The sequence below is a fragment of the Aulonocara sp. 'chitande type north' Nkhata Bay genome, linkage group LG18 (assembly GCF_057382095.1).
Source record: "Aulonocara sp. 'chitande type north' Nkhata Bay isolate Kocher_YH1m ecotype deep benthic linkage group LG18, A_spYH_male_GT1.1, whole genome shotgun sequence".
In the NCBI taxonomy this organism is placed as follows: Eukaryota; Metazoa; Chordata; class Actinopteri; order Cichliformes; family Cichlidae; genus Aulonocara; species Aulonocara sp. 'chitande type north' Nkhata Bay.
In genome coordinates this window covers 38,437,080-38,461,107 of record NC_141361.1, presented here as the reverse complement: position 1 = coordinate 38,461,107, position 24,028 = coordinate 38,437,080, and the positions used below count along the sequence as shown (strand labels likewise).

The 24,028-nt window shown below is 40.0% G+C and overlaps 1 protein-coding gene across 1 annotated transcript in view; it reads right to left on the bottom strand.

Moving 5' to 3' along the window:
* Nucleotides 1-4,467: 4,467 nt before the first annotated feature.
* LOC147309145 (glutamate decarboxylase 1-like) overlaps nucleotides 4,468-24,028 on the bottom strand; it is a 37,523-nt gene continuing 17,962 nt past the window's right edge. The window contains exons 6-16 of the mRNA XM_086271584.1: nucleotides 23,174-23,286; nucleotides 22,721-22,836; nucleotides 21,551-21,630; nucleotides 21,142-21,196; nucleotides 20,949-21,065; nucleotides 20,136-20,200; nucleotides 18,042-18,120; nucleotides 12,154-12,303; nucleotides 11,761-11,868; nucleotides 6,884-6,973; nucleotides 4,468-6,551 (exon numbers count right to left, since the gene is read on the bottom strand). Of these exons, the coding sequence (XP_086127710.1) occupies nucleotides 6,378-6,551; nucleotides 6,884-6,973; nucleotides 11,761-11,868; nucleotides 12,154-12,303; nucleotides 18,042-18,120; nucleotides 20,136-20,200; nucleotides 20,949-21,065; nucleotides 21,142-21,196; nucleotides 21,551-21,630; nucleotides 22,721-22,836; nucleotides 23,174-23,286 (1,147 nt within the window). The 3' untranslated portion in view covers nucleotides 4,468-6,377. The remainder of the gene's footprint in view (nucleotides 6,552-6,883; nucleotides 6,974-11,760; nucleotides 11,869-12,153; nucleotides 12,304-18,041; nucleotides 18,121-20,135; nucleotides 20,201-20,948; nucleotides 21,066-21,141; nucleotides 21,197-21,550; nucleotides 21,631-22,720; nucleotides 22,837-23,173; nucleotides 23,287-24,028) is intronic.

The window sequence follows — 24,028 nt, the reverse complement described above, 5'->3', positions numbered from 1 at the left end:
CCTCTTTGCTTTGTTCATGGAGCCGCTAGCAACAGTAAGAGGAAAATATATAAAGTATTTAAACAGTCACTACAGAAAACAAAACTATAGACCTTTGTATAAAGATCTCCTTTATACAGTGTTTTATTCAAGATCCATCATATCTATAGTTGTTTAATACGTTAAATCTTAATCCAGTTAAATCGCAATCATTCATTGGCTTGTGGAATTAAAAGGTATGATAAAGTCATCTGGATCAGAACCAAAAGATAGCGTCACCCCCCCCCCCCCCCCCCCCCCCCAACTAGAACCACAGCAGCCTCTAGAGAAGCCTTTGACAACATCACCAGTCCTACAGAGGATTTGAGAAAGAAATGCGGTGTTTATCTTAGTTTCCAAGTGTTCTGGCAGTAAACTAAAATCTATGAATTAGACAGTCCAAAAATTACTTTGTGGAGTTGCTCTGGAGCTGATATGGTGTCAAGGTTAAAGACTGACCCAAATCTTTTGATAATTTGATCACCAAATTCAAAAGTGTTTAAGGGCATGAACCCTGATCTGGCTGTTCATAGACATTTTACGTCGAAACAAGGTTACAGGAGTGTAGCAGACTTTTAAGTAGATTTTTTTGATACTCTTTAAAGACACCTTGCACTCCTCTGGTTCTTGGTCACCCCTGGTTAAGCCTCCATAACCCAAACACAGACTTGAGCAAAAACGGTAACCTTGGCTGGATTATCTGGTGTCATCACCATTGTTTGAAATCGGCCTCCCCTTCTGTTAACTTGGACTCTCCCTCCATGTCTTTAGATCTTCCTCTGGGCCTTCCTTAATAATTTTCTTTGTTTATTTGGATGACATCCTGATTTTCTCCAAGTCTATCCATGAAAATTTGTCCCATGTCAGGCAACTCCTACACCCCTTTTTTTTCTTTTCTTCTGTCCCATTTGGTTCTTTAGCCATCAGAATTGTTGTCTGAAGACCAACAAGGATACCCAATGGATTTACTTTGCCAAATGGATCATCACGGTCTTGCCATATTGGTCCATTTGATCAACCTTTGTTGTTATTGTTTATTTTATTTTCAGTTGTTACAGATGGGACAGACATGACTGAGGGATAGGAAACATAGAAAGACAGATGAAGGTAAAGAAAAACAGGAGTGAAGAGGGACAGTGAGAAAGGAAACTTAAAAAGAGAGGGAAAAAAATCTCCTGGATCACCTGTTGAGAGAAAAAGAGAAAACCAGCAAAACAAACAAAGCAACATACTAAACACGACACCATCACGTTAATCTAGCTAAGTGTAAACAGCAGTAAATACTAAACATTCAATGTTGTTGTGCAGCAAGGAGGACCGACAGCACACAATGTGCTTGGAAATAGCAGCCAATAAAGGTGTAGTTTATGTCTATGAACAGTGAACACCTGTGTGAATCAGCGCGCTTGTATTCAAAAGGTTTCCCCATGTAACGGTCTGCTAGAGGGTGTAGAGAGCCATAGCCCCGTCTCCCAGGGCATGAAGCTGGCATGGAGGAGATCCAGGCCCCAGACATCCAGAGGCCCCAGAGTGCGAGAGCCCAAGGAGGACCACCGGAGGGGCATCGTGCCACCCTCATGGGAAGAGCTGAGGAGAGCCCCAGATGAGGGGTCACCCAGTAGCCACGCAGCAGAAGCCAGAGGGGGCGCCCGCCGGCTCTGCCGGCAGCCAGCTGTGCCAGAGTGAACCGAGCCGCTGGCCCCTTTGCCCCGGAACAGGCCTGACTGAGCAACAGGCACCCGCCAAGTAGTCACCGGAAGTGAGGTGGTACATCCCCTACACCTTCTTGAGAACAAGCTCTATGGCAGGGGTAGGCAACCTTTCTGATGGCGAGTGCCATTTAAAATTTCCTCAGAAGTCAGTGTGCCATATGATTGCACTAGCAAAGGCTAGCGAGGCTACAAATACACACAGCCGCTCTATCACGTGACACGTACTGCTGCAACGTGCTACGGTTATGAGCCGAGGTACGCCATGTTGCAAGTTTTGTGAGGTGCTTTTTTGATATTTAATGGATCGGATTACATTTTTTTATTTTTCTCCGATATCCGATCCAGAAATTTACGTCAGTATCAGACCGATACTGATACGTAATATCGGATCGGTCCATCTCTACTTAAAATCAAAAGGGCTGTATCGCGACTGATTGCGCCCAGACGCCAAGAGACGGTACTTGGAAAAAATAGCGTGCATCGGTAATGTGGACCCGTGTGAAAAAAGGCAGTGGAGTGGAAACCCAGACGGCGGTAGTTGTCCTATCCCGATATCTTCATGTACCTTGTCTGTGGAGTCAGCGCATACACGGCGAATCATTTTCGAAATTATAAATTCCTGGAGGCGCACATCTAATTCACAAACTGTTGGGTACAAGATTTGGCCGTTTTTAAGCCTCCACGTTGTGAGTATGTTGACCATATGACCAAGATACAGCCAGAGGTTGCCAGCTGTGCGTTGCCATGTAAATAGTTTGCATTTCATGTGTATGCACTTGCTAAGTACATGTGAATAGATCTTGAATAAAAAAAGATAAACATACTTTTCTTTTCTGTTTCATATTTCATATGCTGGTTTGCCTGCAATAATGCCAAATAATAAGCTACTCTGTCAACATGACGTGGTTCTGCAGCATCGCACATTAGGATGTTTTATCTAATGATCTATGACCTCAGTGCATTCAAAATAACACTAAAACCCTATTAAGCGAGATATGAATTTATTTAGAACTCACCGGAAAGAAAATGCTGCGAGCAAACCAACAAAAAAATGGGGATGGCAGAGAAGTCGATATCTGCTCGTAGGACCGCTGCGATCCAAGCCTGACGTTTAGTAATATCGGATACATGAGATCCCTCCCGTTGCCTCCAGGAGGGGAAACAATGAAAAGAGAGCCCATTTTCCAGCTTCTTGCCTTCCCTATCGTGTGATCTAACGTTGCAACCGACAACACAGCACGTACGAACCATAGCTGACGCTTCCGTGTGCTTTGTTTGGCCTACTGTCATGGCGGGAGGGGGCGCGACACCACGCTCCAAAGCCCTATTGAGGAGTCTTTAGATATTCTTACAGGCGCATGTTGGTCTTCCACATTGGATTTGGCTAGTGGTTACAACCAGGTTCCAGTTGCTGAGGTAGATCATCCAAAAACTGTTTTTTGTCTCTTTGAATGGACACGCATGCCTTTTGGCCTTAGTGATGCTCCTGATGCAGCAGACCTGTCTGTGTCAGTCACTGCTCCTATATCTGGATGACATTGTGGTCTTCTCTTCTACTGTTGAGCATGTGGTGGAAGATTTCTTTTCTGATATATTGATCACATATTTTAACCATATCACTTTAGTAATTGTAGACTCATATTGTCACCAGTTGTATGCATGTAGAATAGCACCACAAATTGGTCTTATACTCTATCACTCACATACACATAAACAGTGGGGCCATTGTAAGTTCATGGGAGATGTTAAGCAGGTAGTGGGACTCCTTCTGCTTATCAGGGATGTAAATTTCTAGGTGACAGCTAAGCAGAAAACAAGGTCATAGTTCTCTGTCTCTGAAGAGAAGGTTCCCAGGATGAGCTGAGCTGAAGGTATAGACTCACGTGATGTGTTGTGGAATTTTCTTTGTTTGAAAGTGTCTGTGTGTGTATAGAAGATGTGAGGGAGGCGACCATCGTCAGAGAGCACCCTGGAGTTTGGCTACAGTGTTTCTCTCCACGTTGCAATGTGTTTATTAAATTCACTTCACTTTGCTCACGAGGTGTGTGTGCCGGTTATTTTAAAACATCCATGATAAGCAGCACATGGAAAGGTTGGAGGTAGTGCTGGGGAGGCTGCATAAAGAGGGTCGCAAGGTAAAGCAGGCCAAGTGTGCCTTCTTCCAGCAGGAGGTGTGTTACCTAGGACGTGTATTTCATGCATCAGTAGTCATGCTATTTAAACCAGTGAAGTATTGATCTGGGGGACCCCAGCACCCCTGCACAGGAAGTGTGGATCAGCTCTCTGTCTAACTAATCTGAATCTTTGATCATGTGGGTCTTACCAATAGCCAATACAGGGCTTAGATGGAGTTGATGGGTGAAGGGATTCACCCAGTACTAACTGCCTCAAAGCCCCCAGGTGTCCACCCTGCCTTCCCTGGTATATATAAATATATATATATTTATATAAAAAAAACAACAACACAGGAACTTTCATTAGACTTGCAGGCCTGGTCCTACCAGCCACACTCGTTAACAGCAGGTCCCCAACTAGTAGGTCAGTGCTCTTGAACTATAACTGGGCTTAGCTTAGCGGCTTGCTAAACTAAGCTCCAAGGGTCTGTTACTTTTAAAGGCTGGGGTAATGTGTAAGAGCTATTTGTACTAATGTAGATTAATACTCAGATTTCTACCTTTCCTTTTTCACAAAGGGCGAAAAAGGGAATGTCCACAATTGAGACTTTTTAATTGCATGTTTTATTAAATGAATTTAGCAGGAGCAAAGGAAAGCAGAATCAAATAATGATAAAAAGAGAATCAAATCACTTATGTTTATTCAATTAACCTACTCTGAGCTAATGCTCGCTTTGTTCTGATCTTTGTGAGGAGAAAGGTTGGAGAGAGAACACCAAGCCTGAGGATGTGCTTATCTAGTGCTCCATGCTTAGTGGAAATCCTCTTGATTTTATAATCTAACAACACAAAAGTAAGCATAGAAAAAGCGGAGCAATACAAAACCAATTTAAAAGTTGGGGCAGTGGTACATCCCTCTCATATCTCTGTTGGGTTATCCAACTGTGAATTTCTGAGATCCAATCTTCTGTACTGCTCATCCCACAGAAGACAAAGGGAAGAACAACTTATCTCTTCTGCACAACACTTTTATACCCGGTCATCCTTTCTCCTCCCTTTCTTACTGTATGTTGCATCTTATGAGATGACATCTGGTCTCACCCACGGTGACATCCAATCACCATTGTTAACATTTAATCACCCAACGTCCAGCCACACCTTATCATCCTCTCTCTAACGTTAACACATACTTGATTTAACACAGTTAAAGTTTGAAATCTTTAACTTTAAAATCAATTTATTACATTTTCTTATTTTCTGTGTTATTCTTAACATAGAAAGCTGCACTACATATGAACACTCAGTCACATATGAATATGCTTCATGTTACATTAATTATGCAATCTTACTTAATTTATCGTTAGCTCATTCTCACATGAACATTCATTTAAACATAACTGCTTTTAATTCACATATATAGGAAAACATTTTCTCTTCAAACGCTGTTTGTCAATCACAAAATAATGCAATTTCTTTTAATAAGACATGCCGTTCATAGCCAGACGTTCTTTTGCTGCTCAGTGCTTCTCACTTACTCACTCCTCCCATCCTTCTTGTCCACACACACACACAGTTACAACACTTAATACCCTTTCTCTTTTTCAGAATTATGTATAATGATGGGCTGGCAACACAGACACACACAGAGACTAATCTGTCTGTTGAAACCAGATCACATCTATGCATACAAAATCCACAAATTAGAAACGTTTTCATTACTCAACTCATTAATGGTAAATGGACTGGTTCTTATATAACGCTTTTCTACACGCTTCATACAACTAATTCATTCACCCAATCACACAAGCACTTCTTCTAAGCTCTTAAGTGCTCTATCTAACATTCATATGCATTCACACTCCGATGGATGCATCAGAAAACAACAAGGGGTTAGTATCTTGCCCAAGGATATTTGGCATGCAAACTGGAACCTGGGATCGAACCACCAACCTTCTGGTTAGTGGCTGACCTGCTCTGCCACCTGAGTTACAGCCACCCCAGATTTATCAGACTTATATTTTAATTCATGTCTTTGATTAAGAATAAAGATGATTTATTTAAGATAACAAAACCACATGTAGATAGACTATTCTTATGCACTCCGTATAATTTTTAATATAAATGTCAAGTCCTGAATGTTGTCCTTTTACGCTGTCTCAGATGTAATGAGAGGTAAGCCAGGGGACTGCCTCTCTCGACAGAACACATCTTCCACTATTGTTTCTTACACATCATAACAATACATAAAAAATGTTGAGAACAATGAAGATCATTTGATCATTTGGTTATTTCAGATGGTTTCTGAAAGTTAAAGGGCCTGTTGATTAGACAAAAAAATCCATAGTAGAAAAAGACAATAACAGTCAATACTGAACTATTAAATCTGTGGAAAGCTGGAATATAAATCAAGAAAGTTTCCTTAAGCTTCTACACTATCATCAGGCTTTACTTCAATGCATATTATGTAGGCTAATGGAAAACTAAAATTACTTTATGCTTGTATAAATATCAAAAACCTGTTAACTTAAACATTTTAAAGGTCAGCACCCAGCTGGCAAATCTCATCCAGCAGAAAGTCGATGTCCTCTTGTTGAGTGGCAGGATTGGAAAACACACACCTGAAGAAATTGACTTTGGTTCCCAACGGCTGATAGCCAATCAGAACAGAGCCCTTTTCCATCATCCTGCCTTTGATCCGAGGAGCAACCTGCAGAGAAATATATTAAAGATCATCATTGGTAGTATGAACACATGAAGAAACTGAGACAGAAGAGGTCCCAGATGCAGACTAAAAAGACAAATCGTTATCAAAATAACACAGGAAGTAACATGACACAAATATCTAACACAAAGACGACAACCGCCTAATCATAACAGTCACTAATAATAATAGCCTTACTTTTAAAAGGTACCAAAGCTAACTCAGAAACCTAAGGATAAAAATAAGAAAATAATCAAAGAAATAAACCAAGAAATATCTACTACAACAATAACACAAAGCTTAACCAGAACTTAATCACTGTAATGATGTGCACTGACCTGATGGAGTCTTCTATCTCTGTCAGGTCCAGGTGGCAAGCTTCTCAGACTGGGAGGGATGTACCAGAAACACACATTACTGTGCTCTGGCTGTTTGAAGGAGGAAAAGGGACAGACCATGTTTGTTCATTTCAAAAGATGAGAAACCAAAGAGCTAAATAAAGTAAAGAGAAAAAGAGAAGAAAAAAAACAAATAATATCTAACTAGTTAGATACTAGTTAAACTAGTTAAAGGTAAAACAAACAAACCAAAACATGTATGTCCTACAACAGTTCCTGGTTACATGTAAGTTAGACCTGGTTCAGGTTCAGATGGGTTGTCACTTTGCTTATTACTGCCGCATTACAGAGCACTGTGGAATTCTGTCCATGTCACACATTTGTCTCTAAACAATCTGTGCTGCTGCGTGCTAGGTGTGCTTAATTTTTATGTTTTGTTGTTATCACCGTTCAGCTAACCAGCCAACAATTTGTCACTGCTGAAATATTTCTTGCACAATTTTCTTTAAATTCTTTTTAATTTTAGTTTGATACATTTCTTTATTTACCGTACAAAATTAAAGCACACTGCACTAGTTTTCATAAGGTAATTAGCAAAAGCAATATTAAAGAGCTGTTTCTGGTTGGTCAATTATCCATCCACCCATCCGGTGGTAATGTTTGCAGTTACATGTTTACGGCACACTGAGCAGCAGTTTGTTGACAGGTTTAAATGTCTGTATTTTGTTATAATTGCTAGAATCCCAATGCACACACTCACACTTGCTGTTATGAGTCTTTTTTGTTTGTTTTTTCTTTTTAACACATCTTGAACATTAAGCAATACAGTGGTCCCCCGTTTATCGCGGGAGTTACGTTCTAAAAATAACCCGCGATAGGTGAAATCAACTTTATTTTATGTTTTTTCTTTTTTTTTTCTTTTTTTTTACAATTATTATAGATGTTTTAAGGCTGTAAAAGTCCTCACTACAAACTTTATAAACTTTTCTCAGACAAGCATGAACGTTTTCACACTTTTGTTTTCATGTTTAAACACTCTCACAGTCCAAACCTTCGTAGAAAAATAAGTCCAGTATTATAGAGTGAAGCCAAAGGCACCCGCGGCTGCCTTTGACGGTGCAAAACGTTTCATCGACATTGTTGTGTTTGTTGTGGAGAAAACCTACAAATTTACAGCACTTCAGTCACACTGCTAGCGATCGAAGATTTATGTAAATTTGACAAGCTGAACGCATTCTGTACTGTACAAGATACACGGCACAAGATTGATTGACAATCTATAGCCAATCAGGACGCAGAACATGATGCGCTGTAAAAAACAAACAAACAAACAAACAAAAACTAGAAAAAGCTGCATTTCCTGCGAAAATGCAGTGTGAATGCCGTGTAGTGGAATCTGAAAAAAGCCGAAGGAGAACTATCTGCTCAAAACACTGTGTAGAAGCTGAACTCTGCTGAAAACTCCTTTATTTGAAAGACTACACTGAAGAGTGTCAAGAAAGCAGGGAAGATGTGCAGCCAGAGCCAGAGGTAGGATTTCAACCTGCGCTATATGGTCTTAAGGCGGCTGCTCATCTCACTGAGCCAAATTGGTTCTCAGGTCACTAAAAAGAGATGAAACTGAAAATTGTCCTGAAAAAGAGGTGAAGATGCTAAAAATTCTATTGAAAAGGGCAGAAGAGGTTGAGATTTGTGCTGATAACAGGTGAAAAAGCTGAAAATTCCACTGAAAAGAGGTGAAATTTTTGAACTTTCTGATGAAAATAGATGAAGAAACAGAAAATTGTGCAGAAAAGAGGTAAAGAAACTGAAAATTCTGCTGAAAAGAGCAGAAGAGGCTGAGTTTTGTGCTGAAAACAGGTGAAAAAGCTGAACATTCTGCTGAAAATAGATGAAGAAACTGAAAATTCCGCTGAAAACAGACCAACAAGGTAAAAAATTCTGCTGAAAAGACGTGAATCAGCAGAATTTCTGCTGAAAAGAGGTAAAGAAGCTGAAGTTTGTGCTAAAAACAGCTGAAGAAGCTAGAATTTGTGCTGAAAAGTAGTGAAAAAGTGAAAATTCTGCTAAAAAGAAGTGATAAAGCTGAAATTTGAGTGGAGAAGAGTGTAAACGGTTGAACTGTTAACTGAAATTTTTTTTGTCATAAGCGGGAATCGAACCCGGGCCTCCTGCTCCGAGAACGGCTGCTCATCTCACTGAGCTAAAACATGGCTCAGCCTGGCAAGCAAAACTGGTGATCACACTGATAATGTGGTCCTATTCAGCAAAACAACTGATAAAACAGAATTATGTGCTGAAATGAGATTTAGAAGCTGAAGTGCTCGCTGAAGATGGCTGTATGTGAAAGGGTACACTATGCAGTGTCAATAAAGCAGAGTGCATGCAAGTACGGAAGATGTGCAGCAAATGTCACATGTTCGATTCGAACCTGTGCCACTAGATCTTACAGCGGTTGCTCTTCCCATTGAGCCAAACCAGCTCTGGTCTCAAACAAAGATATAATGAGAGAAAAAATGTTCACTGTAAAGAAGAAGCTAAATGGTGCTAAAAAGAGGTAAAAAAAATGCTGAACGTTCAGAAAAAAAAAGATAAGAAACCTGAAAATTGTGCTGAAAAGAGGTGAAAAAGCTGAAATTCTTCTGAAAGAGCAGAAGAGGCTGAAAGTTTTCAGCTACTCATTGAGCCAAACTGGTTCTCACGTAGGGCTGTGTGATATGACCAAAATCTCATATCCCGATATAAGAATTCTATCGTCCGATAACGATATAAATCACATAAATGTAACATTTTCTGTAGATTCTGTGAATCTCGGGAAGCTCGTCTTGCGGGAAGTGTTTCCAGCTGTGTGTCATGTAGCTGGATTAACCGATGCATGAAACGATACATTTTTAGACATAAGTTGTAACAGCCGCCGTTTTCTTTGTGAGTATTTATTACACGGCGTGCTGCGGGGAACAGCCTGTTCTAACGTTTGAGTCTAAGGTTTATTTTTTAGCACCTGGCGGCTCGTTTTTACTTCTCATCCGTAAATACTCTGCTCTTTCACGTGATTCCGTTTATTTTGAAAAGTCTCAACAGGATCTTGAGCTTTATTGTGAAAGGTTTATGTGGAACATAAACAAGCGGACACGCGATGCTGTTACCGTCGTTGTTGCTAACCACAACACATAAAAACAGGCGCTTGTCCGTCCGTAGTGTGGTTATATAAAATATAAGAGAAAGAGAGAACTTTAAGAAATTAATATAGCCACTACAGTGACCATCAAAACGATGAAAAAATATTGCCGTAAACAGTTTATTTTGCGACACCACGAAACAAACGATTCTGCTGAAAAGAAGCTAAAATTTGTGTTAAAAAGGCTGAAGAAGATGGATTGTGCTGAAAAGTAGTGAAAAACTGAAAATTCTGCAAAAAAAGGTGATAAAGCTGAAATTTGCATGCAAAAGAGTTTAAACAGTTGAAGTGTAAAGCAGAGTGCATTCAAGCAGAGCAGAAGTGTGCTAACAGCCACAAGTAGGATTCAAACCTGCACCAACAGATCTCACAGCAGCTGCTCATCTCACTGAGCCAAAGCAGTTCTTGTCCCAACAAAAGATATGACGAGAGAAAAAATATGCAGGGGGCCCAAGAAGCTGAATTGTTGTGAAAAGAGGTGAAGAAGCAGAACTGTATGCTAGAAACAAGTTAAAGAGCTAAAATTGTGCTTAAAAGAGGTGAAAAAGCTAAAATTCTTCTGAAAGAGCAGAAGAGGCTGAAAATTTTCAGCTACTCATTGAGCCAAACTGGTTCTCACGTAACTGAAAAAAGGTGAAAAATCTGAAAATTCTGATAAAAACAGCAGAAGAGGCTGAGATTTGTGCTCAATTTCAGTCCACCAATCAGAGGTGCTGCTTCTGTCTGCTTCATCAGGCTGTGTACTTGTAATTACAGGACTGTGATAGTGTATTAATTTATAGTGAAAAAAAATGTTAAACAAGGTGGAATTGAACCCATGACCTTTGGGCTGCAGACCCGTGTCATTACCAATTGCACCACCTGGAATGGGAGTGGGGGCCTAGAAAACAGAGTCATGAGCAGTCAGAATTAGATCGCGGTGAGAGGTGAAAAACACAGTTTTTTGGTGTTACAAAACGTCATGTAACTCAAAAAGGAGGTGGTATAGAAGCATAATTGTACGCGGATCTCTGAGTTTTCTCGCGTCCCTCCTTTTATCCGTGGGGTGAGGAACCGCGACACAAGAACCACAACACAAGGAGGTGTGGCATCGTCCTCAGAGCAGGGACCGGCTGGCCGTGACCCTCCGCCTTCTCTGGCCGCCCAGCGAGGTTGTCCTCCATCAGTGTAATGGCTGCCTCCAAGCTTGCTGGCTGGTGGCATCAAACCCACCATGCTGTCCCCTTGGAGAGCCCCGCCACAAACTTTTCCAGGACCATCTGGTACCTGTTGTGTGGGATCTCTGATCTCTGAGTGATGTGAAATTAATCTTTCACCTGTAGACATGGAGTGGTTTGGCAACCATGATACTGTGCAAACACAACATTAGGATTATTTTAAATTTGATGTTGAATTCGCGATCATTCCAGCATTTTTGGTATGATGTGTTCTGGACAGGAAAAGTATTTTGCTAAAGTAACAGTAGATACTGTTATAAAGTGGAGGTTTAGTCCAACCTTCTTTGTCACCTCTAATATAATATCTGAACTCAACTTACATAGAAGAAACATTCATCATTTTAAATGGCCATGTACCACGTACACCCAGTCTCCAACATAAGGTCATGTTGCAGTGCAAACTGAACAGAAAATTGGTTTGGCATATAGTACTATCAAAGAATCAATATTTCTGGAAAAATATCTGTGAAGAGCACACTCACTTTGTTTTTGAAGACTAGTTCAAATTCTGTCCTTTTCTGCAGCTGATCATAGAGATACTCAGCATTCTCCAGACATTTGTTGACTTGAGATCCAAAGCCGTCTGAGCCCTCACATATTAAATAGTGAGAGAGACAAATAGTTATTGTTAAAAGGGCATAAAGACATCTCATAACCTGGTTTTGTTTAGGGAGGGAATTGAAACCATTTGCAAAAAACAAATTACTACAAAAAATAATTCACGATATTCTATTGTATTTCAATAATTTTACTCTTGTTTACTAAATGTTTGATATGCTTATACTTAAAGGTTATGTTAGAGAGGTTATGTTACTGACACTATCGCACACACACCCACACCAACATTGCGGTTTTAGTTGTACTTTAAAATATACCTTTGCCTTCCACATCAGCCAGAGTTTAAACACATCAACGTGTCGGCCACACTGGATGCTTTTATCTCCAGTGTCATAGCTCACATCGTATGGTTTGTCCGTCTGAAAAAGGTACTGGGCCCCCAACTTATTACACTCCTGTAAGAGACCCTGAAGATGAAAGAGGCAGAAATCATTCATACAAACTAAAGCGGAAACTACACAGATGGGCCACTACATCCTGACTACCTGCCTGCCTACCAGAAGCTTGCTAAGGTCTCAGCTCTGAGCTATGTTTCCTATAAATTGCATTTGCATACAGTTAGACTGCATTCATCACATTTTTTGTTTGAATAGGCAACTGGCATTAGCCTGCACTAGGCCTTTGTCTGGCTTACAGGGCGATCGTGGCTCAAGAGTTGGAAGTTTGCCTTGTAAATGGAAGATTGCCGGTTCGAGCCCCGGCTTGGACAGTCTCGGTCGTTGTGTCTTTGGGCAAGACACTTCACCTGTTGCTTACTGGTGGTGGTCAGAGGGCCCGGTGGCGCCAGTGTCCTGCAGCCTCTCCTCTGTCAGTGCGCCCCAGGGTGGCTGTGGCTACAATGTAGCTGCCATCACCAGTGTGTGGATGACTGGATGTGTAAAGTGCTTTGGGGTCCTTAGGGACTAGTAAAGCGCTACACAAATACAGGCCATTTACCATTTTTAGCACTAGTGGCAGCTTTGTCTTGGAAACTAGTCATTTGTCCAGGAGGCTAGTAACACTAATTATCACTGGCTACCTGTTTTTCAGAGGTGTTATTGCTTGCTTGAATTTACTTATTCATTTCTTTAGATGGCCATGAAATCAAAATATATTGGTACATTTCCTGGCCTTTGCTCAGTGATTTAGAATCTTGACTACCAATTTGAGGTGTGATATATTGTTATTACTGTTAAATATTTAAGGTTATTGTATTTGTGTAAATAAAAAAAGTACAGTTTGTGATAGCTTTTGTTTGCATTTTCTATTTAGAGTTTAGGGTATGGGTATGTTTGTAAACACAGTTTAATTATTAAATAAACTGTAATTTGGGGAGCTGACCATTATTAGCTACCTGTTGCTACTTCAATCATGAAACTGATCTGCTTTTCTCTCTTGCTTGTTTATTGCCCACTTTACGCCAGAAAGAGGAAACCAGCGGAGGTCGCGCTAAACAACAGCCAAGAGCCAATGTGGGCAGGTAAGTGACGGAAGTGACGGAAGTGACGGGCAAGGTAAGCGACTCATGTTGTAACTGACGTCAGACGCCGGAGATTTTGGTGGAAAATTAAAGCGAATGGTAGTTTAGAATTGAACAAATTCCTTTAAGTTTCAGTTTTACCAAATACACTTATCAATTGTCTTATAACTAACAACATTTGTCTAAATCATCTCCAACACCCTGGAGTTTAGAGGCTCTCCAAGATTACATTGATCAGTGCTTCCAGGATCTCGTAATGAAGAAGGCGCAGAGTGCATCTTCCCTGGCCAAATCTGAGATGCCGTCGTCGAAAAGATGTCACCCGGCAGATTCCCCCGGCACAACATCCCCAACCGGCAAAGATATTGCCGACATACTGGAGTCAATCGACCAACGATTGTCCAGTTTCGATGCGAGGCTGTCCTTGGTGGAGATTCTTCACCGAGAATTTAAATCCTTGCGAGAATCCCTGGAGTTCAGCCAGCAGCAGGTGGAAACGCTCGCTGCTGAAAATGCAACGCTAAGGGAGTCGGTGAAATGTCTCACAGACAATGTTACTCAGCCAAATAGAGAAAATAAAAAAATAAAAGAAACAGTTATCGATCTACAAGCTCGTAGCATGCGTGATAATCTGGTATTTTCTGGTATTCCAGAAGCTGCTGGAGAAGACTCGGAGACTACAGTAAAAAGCTTAATCAAAACCCACCTGAAGCTGCCAGAGGACACCGTAAAGAATATTGTATTTGATGGAGTGCATTGCATCGGCCCCATGCGGTCAGCGGCCGGGAGACCACGTCCTATTGTGGCCAAATTCAGCCACTTCAAACAAAAGGAACAGGTGAAAAGTCGCGGCAGGGAATTAAAAAGAACGGACTTCAGCGTAAACGACCAGTTCCCCAAAGAGATCCTGTGTATTAACTTCACACCAGATAAGAATCCGCTACACTCTTCTCCTATCCACTCACACAAACTTGCATTAACATCTGTTTAACTTACCAATATCAAATTGCATCTTAAGTGTGATATCATAGCAGAATTTTTTTCTTCTCGTTTTTTTCCCCTCTTGTTTTTATGCTGCTCACCCTTGTCCTTGGTTTCTTTCTTAATTTCTTTCACTGCTTCGATCACCTGCTTCCACACTTCCACACACATCCACAAACAACATCCTTTATTTTGACACATACGCACAGCACGATCATGCACAATCATGCGCTCAACAGCAGCACATTTACATCAGTCAGACAGCGCACACAGTCATATAGGATACACACACTTAAGCCAAGCCTACTCATATTAGTAAATATGCACACACATAGTCAGACTCAGGGAGCATCTCGTCACACATTCTTTCTCTCTCTTCTTCTCTTTATTTACGAACAAGTGATGTATTCTCTCCACCTGTCTAAGCGACACACCCCTAGTTATACACAGACATCTATGGGCGCGCTAAGGTATGTTACATGGAATCTAAATGGAGCTGGCTCCAGAGAAAAGAGGTTAAAAATATTTTAAAAACTACAGGCAGATGTTGTCCTTTTACAAGAGACCCACAGACCTCTTAGAGGTTTAAAAGAACTTAAAACACTTGAGTTTCCTAACGTGTTCTCAGCTTGTTATAATTCTAGACAAAGGGGAGCAGCAATTTTAATACATAAAAATATTAATTTCACAGTACTCGATACAGTTATAGATCCAGAGGGCAGATTCTTAATCATTAAACTATCTATACGTGATAAAAAGCTATGTATTGCAAGTGTATATGGTCCAAATGTTGATGATCCCTCATTCTTTCACGGTTTTTTCAGAGCACTCTCTGAACACTTAGATGCCACACTGGTTCTTGGAGGCGACCTCAGCCTTGGACTAAATGAAGAAATGGATAGGCTCAACACAACAGGAACTCAGCGTAATTGGCAGTCCGCAAATATAATCAAAGGAGTATATGAGTGACTTTGGCCTTTGCGATGCATGGCGCTCCCTTCACCCCAACAGTAAGGAATACAGGGAGTGCAGAATTATTAGGCAAGTTGTATTTTTGAGGAATAATGTTATTATTGAACAACAACCATGTTCTCAATGAACCCAAAAAACTCATTAATATCAAAGCTGAATGTTTTTGGAAGTAGTTTTTAGTTTGTTTTTAGTTTTAGCTATTTTAGGGGGATATCTGTGTGTGCAGGTGACTATTACTGTGCAGAATTATTAGGCAACTTAACAAAAAACAAATATATACCCATTTCAATTATTTATTTTTACCAGTGAAACCAATATAACATCTCCACATTCACAAATATACATTTCTGACATTCAAAAACAAAACAAAAACAAATCAGCGACCAATATAGCCACCTTTCTTTGCAAGGACACTCAAAAGCCTGCCATCCATGGATTCTGTCAGTGTTTTGATCTGTTCACCATCAACATTGTGTGCAGCAGCAACCACAGCCTCCCAGACACTGTTCAGAGAGGTGTACTGTTTTCCCTCCTTGTAAATCTCACATTTGATGATGGACCACAGGTTCTCAATGGGGTTCAGATCAGGTGAACAAGGTGGCCATGTCATTAGTTTTTCTTCTTTTATACCCTTTCTTGCCAGCCACGCTGTGGAGTACTTGGACACGTGTGATGGAGCATTGTCCTGCATGAAAATCATGTTTTTCTTGAAGGATGCAGACTTCTTCCTGTACCACTGCTTGAAGAAGGTGTCTTCCAGAAACTGGCAGTAGGACTGGGAGTTGAGCTTGACTCCATCCTCAACCCGAAAAGGCCCCACAAGCTCATCTTTGATGATACCAGCCCAAACCAGTACTCCACCTCCACCTTGCTGGCGTCTGAGTGGGACTGGAGCTCTCTGCCCTTTACCAATCCAGCCACGGGCCCATCCATCTGGCCCATCAAGACTCACTCTCATTTCATCAGTCCATAAAACCTTAGAAAAACCAGTCTTGAGATATTTCTTGGCCCAGTCTTGACGTTTCAGCTTGTGTGTCTTGTTCAGTGGTGGTCGTCTTTCAGCCTTTCTTACCTTGGCCATGTCTCTGAGTATTGCACACCTTGTGCTTTTGGGCACTCCAGTGATGTTGCAGTTCTGAAATATGGCCAAACTGGTGGCAAGTGGCATCTTGGCAGCTGCACGCTTGACTTTTCTCAGTTCATGGGCAGTTATTTTGCGCCTTGGTTTTTCCACACGCTTCTTGCGACCCTGTTGACTATTTTGAATGAAACGCTTGATTGTTCGATGATCACGCTTCAGAAGCTTTGCAATTTTGAGACTGCTGCATCCCTCTGCAAGATATCTCACTATTTTTGACTTTTCTGAGCCTGTCAAGTCCTTCTGTTGACCCATTTTGCCAAAGGAAAGGACGTTGCCTAATAATTATGCACACCTGATATAGGGTGTTGATGTCATTAGACCACACCCCTTCTCATTACAGAGATGCACATCACCTAATATGCTTAATTGGTAGTAAGCTTTCGAGCCTATACAGCTTGGAGCAAGACGACATGCATGAAGAGGATGATGTGGACAAAATACTCATTTGCCTAATAATTCTGCACTCTCTGTACAAATGTACTATTTATAAGGTTAGGAAAAACTGCAGTTAGCTGTGCATTAAGTGCTCTCTTGGATAAAAAAAAAAAATTTCTCCCACTGAAAATGCAACTTCCAGATGAACAGAATCAACTTTTTAGTAATTTCCTGTATGATTGAGCATGGATGAAGAGATTGCAAGTTGATTGCACACAGTCACAATGATTTTGGTCTTGCCCAAACATCCTCAACCATTGTTTTCCTTAGTGTACTGCCCAAGTTTTTGGGCCCACACCCTCGTGAAGTCTGACAGTTTGTTTAGAAACATGCATAAAAAGCCTGCTGGAAGTCATTTTGTGGGACTCTGGCAGTGTATTTCTGTTCCTCCTTATACACAAAGGAAGAGATATTGGTCCTGAAGCTGAGTTTATGCTCTAGTGTAGCTCTGTTTTACTGTGAACCTGAGCTGCACCTGTTATCAAATGTACCTACATCTACTGAAACAATTTTTCAGTCTACAAGTGGCCAGATTTTTGACCTGCCTGGAGGACCAGGGAATTCGCCATGTTATTCAAAGTTTAGGAATATACTCGGCATTCTAGGTGGGCAGGGTTAGAAATCTAATAGGCCCCTGTAGGCTCAAAGATATTAACAGCAGAGCGGTTCTTTGTTCTTGAGTCACAATCCAATATATTATAGCCCATGTCATGTGCACTTGTTATAAGACAATTAACAAGACAAGTATAGTGTTGCAGCAAAAACTCAAAGTTTTGAACCTCCTCAAATTTTAAGGTTAGGGAAAAATCGTCAAAAGCTCAAAAACGGAAAGTGGACACCTAATTTTACATAACCATGCACATAAATCATGTGTGTGTACTTAATCTGATGCATAATTTATTTTGAAACAGTTTTCAAATAGTTTCAAAAATTATTTACAATATGCTACTTACTACAGTAGTTAACAAAAAACTAAAAATTGTATAAAACACCACAAACATACCTATTTCTTAATGTTCTAACAACATTTTATAGCAATTAATCAAACTGTCTCAGAAAAACTGAAGCCCACACATCTGCTTCATTAAAGTGGTAAACAGAGGAAAATACAGACTGACAATAGCAGTCTTGACTCCAGATTAAAGCAAATCTCTTACTCTTTTCTTGACCAGTATGGCAGAGCACTGCAGAGGGACACCCATCATCTTGTGTGGATTCCATGTCACTGAACATGCTCTGAAAATGAAACAAAAAACAAACACAAAAGAAAACAAAAATATGCGGCACATAGTTGTGGTAGATATAAAACTCACAAGGGTAGTAATTTTTAGTATTATACTGCAATGTGTATGGTTCATATCATATTCATATTTTTATTTTTCCTCTCCGTCATGTCTGTTCCCATGTACTATGCAGCAGGTGGAGGTGTGCATTCTTGATCAGGACTTAGTGGCCCAACCAACCTGAGCTGTATTCCAAGCAGGTTAAACTAACAACTGGTTTTCTGTTCCAGAAAAATGGTTAACTTAACCAGTAAATGAGGTAACGTAAAGCAGTTTCAGTGAATCTACCCAGGTACCAGTAACTCAGGACCAGAACTACCCGAACGTATCAGACTCCATAATGGATCAGCAAACTGGGTCTGTGTCTGGGTCCACTTGCACAACAGGACAGATCTAAAATCGATTCTGGATGAGGCTAAGCTGACTCTAATTCAACTCTGTCATTTCATTCCATCATCCAATCCAGATCTGTTCTGGATCCATTTAGAATGGCTTATTTGTCCCATACCCATGGTATGTGAGCTCCACTGATGATGGCTTTCTTTGTGTATTCGCACATGTGCTCTGCATGGACAAACTCAGTGAACTAATTCAATGAGTTGACTGAGTTCTGATCAGGTCTTCTGGAACAGAAATCTCAGAGTTGCCGATCTATGAGTTAATCAACTTAGAGTTTGTGTTTGTGTTGTGAATGTCTCTTGGAATAGGCCTCTACTCAAGGTTGTTGTTACTGTAATTTGATGTTGTTTTTGTTTGTTTGTTGTTGTTTTTTCTTCTGAGATCTTTTCCCCACAGCTGCAACTGCCCAAAAATAATTGACTAGTTCTCTTCAATTACAAACTGTGTGTAAACCATCTTGGTGCCAAAACCATCTTGGTACTTGTGAGACTTAACCAGAGGTGTGCGCATCAGAGCAGATGCCACTGGATAAAACAGAAAAATATATAGGAATTTTTCTTGGCCTGGTCTTTTTATAGCATATAGCTCCCTTGAAAATATGCTACTGTAGATCAAAAACTGAAGAAAACAATGAATCAACATATGGACATTACCTGTGCAAAGATCAATGCTGCTGCGGTGAAGCAATCTGGTATTCAATAGCAAAAATTAGGCTTTCTTGTCAGAGGTCATTTTTTGGGGGAAAAAGAAAACAAGTGGCCAAAAATACTATACACAACGGTAGACTGGTGTGTAATAAGCAAACAAAAAAGGCAGAATAGTGGGTCGACCTTACAATAGAGAGAGAAAATAAAGATTTTTTGTAAACTGGTATCGAAGTACACTTCCTGCACAGAGATTCTGACGTTTCTATGGATACCACACATGTCTATATTTAAATAACAGATTTGGTGGTACAGCCAATTAAACCAGATGTTCTCCCTTTCACCCCTGGCCCCGGGAGGCATTGGAAAAGATGTGTTTGCTTGTGGATACATGTGAAAAACATATGAAGAAGATCTTGCAATAGGATGTAAATTGTCACAAGCTTGTTGAATCTGCTAATATCTTTTTTTTTATTTTGAAGTTTGACATTAGATACACAACATTACCTTTACCAGTAAATTTCTTTTCTCAGTTTGTGCAATGCACACACACTGAGTTTACCTTCAATTAAATTTTGGGAGGGCCTCAAAGAGAGGCTCAGTGATAAACACAGATGGCTTTTCCATCTGGCAGGACATTTAATAAAGGAGGGGTTTCATTGTGTGTTAGATAATAAAAAAAATGATGCACTTTAAACGTTCTGTACTAACACGATGCAATATAACATAAATGCTTCCTGTGGTCAAGCTGGATGGTGGGTATGTTATTTTCTTTTCAGTTCAACTAATCATTATGTTCAGTGTCATTTGAAACCTTGCTTTGCTTTATTGTTGAGCTGGCTCTCAAATTGCTTGTTGGCTCTTAATAGTGCTGTTCCAGTGGAAATATGCTGTGTGAACTCACTGGGAATATTTGGATAGTTACCGTTCAATGCCCTCCATTTTCATTCTGTGTCTGTCTGACATCAGCAGGCCTCCACCCCAAGCTGCCTGGAGGGACAGAATCAAAGAATACAGGCACTTTAGATAGACCATCTATGTTTCTACAAATGTGTTTCTAGAATTTATTACACACCCCTTAAAAATTGACTATTTAGATTTGGGAGCAGGAAGAGTAAATTACAGGACTGTGGACTACCAAATATTAGGTCCTTGTTAGTAAATGATCAACATATTGATTCAGTCTTCCTTACAAAATTGGTTATGGCAAGATGAATATGAGTCAAATGTGACTCTAAGTCGCATTTGGATGCTTTATCAGATAAATGTTGTTGTGAATTGGGGCTATGTAAATAAAATTTAATTAAACTGTCTCAAAAAGTACTTTAAATGTTATAAGTAGCAGTAATTTGAAAACTTGCACAACATCAAATTTATTTGCATGATGCTAGTGGTGTGCACACAACACTCGGCAATCTGTACTTCCTGATTTTAGATTTCAGATTCTCTTTTCTCAAACACACAAAACGGAAAATAAAACTGGTGCATGAAAGACTCAACTCAAATGTAATAATATGCAATTATGCACAAAGAGAGACTGGTTTGAGTGTATATTGTATTACTCCTGAAGTAGGTGCATAAATTATTTACATAGTCCAAACATGATACTGAAAACAAAAAGCAAGTATGCGCACTGTAATCCATTTGATTTTAGGAAAACATTTTGGTGTAGGTCAAAGGTTACACTGTAAATAATGTCCTCTGTGTGAAAGCAGGGAGAGGTGTAGAGAGCACTTACATCAACGTGCATCCAGAGTGTGTGTGTGTCGCAGATGTCTGCAATGGCATTAAGGGGATCAAAGGCTCCATACACAGTAGTTCCTGCTGTGGCGTTCACATAGAAAGGAACCAAACCCTAGAGAGAGGCAGGGATTTGTACTGACAAGGATTGTTTTTACTGATGTATTTTTTAAAAAACCTTTCATTCATACCTTTTCTTTAGCTGTGGCAATGGAAGTCTCAAGTGCTGCAGGAATAATTTTCCCTCTTAAACAAAAAGTGTATACATGTTCAGTAAATAGAAATGTGCTATTCCCTTTCATTAATCTATAACACATGAAAATCAAATCTATTTATGCCAAATATATGCAATATATTGTAATATAGTGGATCAGAATCAGAGGAAATTATGTAATATAATGTATGACACACATCACTATAAAAATATTTTTATTGTCTTTTGTTTTTTAATATCTATGAAACATAATATCAAATATCTTCTCCTATTGGAACAATTTTAGCAAAACATATAAATGAATACAGACAAACTGGGACAGGTGAGCAAACATGTTTGATTAGGCCGTGTTAATGTCAGGTGTGGTTAGCATGCACCTTACTCACCTTTCATCACATTTCACCACAACCACATTCTCAGTGCCTATGCCCAGCACAGCTGCAGATTTCTTTATTGAATAATGACTCTGAATAGAAGGAGAGAAAGCCTTTCATCTGTATTTGTCTCACTTCAATATCAAGAAAAAGACTTAACCCTTTGATTCAACTGAAAGAAGTGCTCATAGTGGTTCCATTAAGGCATTTGCAGGTGCTCGTTTATATTTATTATTCTGTAATTGTGTTTCACTCGTGCTGCACACAAGCCATTTTAGGATATTGCACTGACAAAAACAGCCAACCATAAACAGCACAGTGCAAAGGTTTTGAGCCAGTGCCACCCTTCTTTTTCATTGGCCTAGTTATGTATTTTCACTTTGCTTCCAAAGAACCAAACTTTCCTGAAATTCTTAAAAGAGCTCATCTTGAGCAGCTCAGCTTTCTGAGAGTTTTTCAAAGTTTTAGCTAGTGCATCACACTACTTGATGCTGGCATATGTACCATTCAAGCCCAAACAGGGCACCTAGTTCAGCAGATGAACCAAGAAGCCACCTTCTTGACAGCCAGTCTGCATGTTTAACATAACAATAATCTCAAATGATAACAGCATATCTGGAAACACACAATGGGAAGACTATCAGTGATGAGCAGGCTTCCCAATAACCCTGATCTTATTTTTGAGGCAGTTTGGGATCATCTTGACAGAGAACAGAACAAAAGATGGAGAATATTAAAAGTAGACCTTTGAATGGATTTCTGAAGACTACTTAAAGACATCTGAAGAATGCCTTCCTGTTCAGGCTGTGCTGAAAAATAAAGGTACTCATAAAAAATAGTGATATTCTTTTTTAGTTTTTAGAATTGTAGAAACTCTGGTTTTTCTTATATCATTTTACATATATATTTCCCTTTATGTTTGCACATGCTTCACTGAACCTATTTACAACTTTCCTAGCAAAATACAAAGAAATGGGGGGTGGGGGGGGGGGGGGTGGCTTGAAACTTGGATTGTAATTGGACTGAAGTACTGTAACTTCTTTTGAAGGTCTTATTAAACACAAAAATGTACATCAGACATGTTAGACCAGAAACAATGCAAGAAGTCAAAATAATGCCACTTTCATGTGGAGCTGCAGGGCTTACGCCCATAGATTGAAAGAGTGTGCGAGTTATGATTACATGTTCTGACGTGAACATGGCCAGCCGAGGCAGAGCTCCCATCCCTCTGGTCTTCACCTCTGGGTAGAAGTGATACCTGGCCAAGAGGATGCTGTACAGATTGGATATCGTGCCTCCTATAGAAAATAGAATGCAAGTAGAAAGTTAGTCCATTGTATACCTTTCTTTAACTACTGATACTCTAAACTCAATTTACTCAATCTAAACTCAAAGTCAAATCAATTTTGTACTGATTTGTAAAGAGTGTAAATCATGGTGTGCATGCATTTTGACAAAATCCATGGCAGTAAAAATTCCCCTTAGTGCATAAAATGACCATAATATATAAAAAAATAGCTTTATCATTCATAGAGGTCAAAGGTTCAGGTTTTTTCTTTAATTAGTCAGTTATCCATATCTAAAGGTGTTTACTTTTAACTTCTTGAAGCAGATTTTTGTCATATCTTTTTTTACCTGGACAGAAGAGTCCGTCACCCTCATCATCAGCCCACCCCACAATGCTTCGCATTTTTTTCAGCAGAGCCTCCTCAATGAGGAGGAAAACAGGCGAAACTTCATATGTGAACCTGGTAAAGAAATGTACATTCTAGAATTACATAGAAATGTAATTCTATTACAAATAAAGCCTGTAAAACAAGCAGCATCTCCCAGCCAGTTTTAGATAGTTGCACATTCTCATATAAAACTCTGTGAACTCCGCTAACTGGTTTACAGCCTGTGGTTTTCTGAACAAAAGAGATTCATGCACATGATAATATTTAATCATTCTATGTCTATGTCTTAATAAATAATAATTGAAGAAAGAAGTGTTTTACTGGTGATTCCTCAAGGTGGATACATGAATACAACAGCACCCTGACTGCCATTAGGCATCAGAAAGAAATCCTTGGATTGTCAGAGCCTACGCTGGTGCAGTGGGTCCTGGGTTCCTCATGGTGCACAACAATGCCTCATATGCCTTCTGTGGCAAGAGTATGCATTTTCAAAGTGTTCATCCATTTTTTTGGACTATACATACATTAATATGTAAGTTTACACCAGGGGTCGGCAACCCTAGGCACGCATGCCACAGCTGGCACGCGAAGGGTTAACTGATGGCACGACCATAGCTGGACTGGCCATCGGGCATACCGGGCATTTGCTCGGTGGCCCGGTGACTTTTTTTTTCTTTGTAACGGTATAAACAATGAAAGGTGGTGGATTGGCCAGATGCTGGTCAGTGTGTAAAAATAACTCAGTTGTTTGGTGGTGGCTATGGCGGTGCTTCCTCAGATTCAGTAACATTAGCAAGTGGTGGAGGCCAGCAGG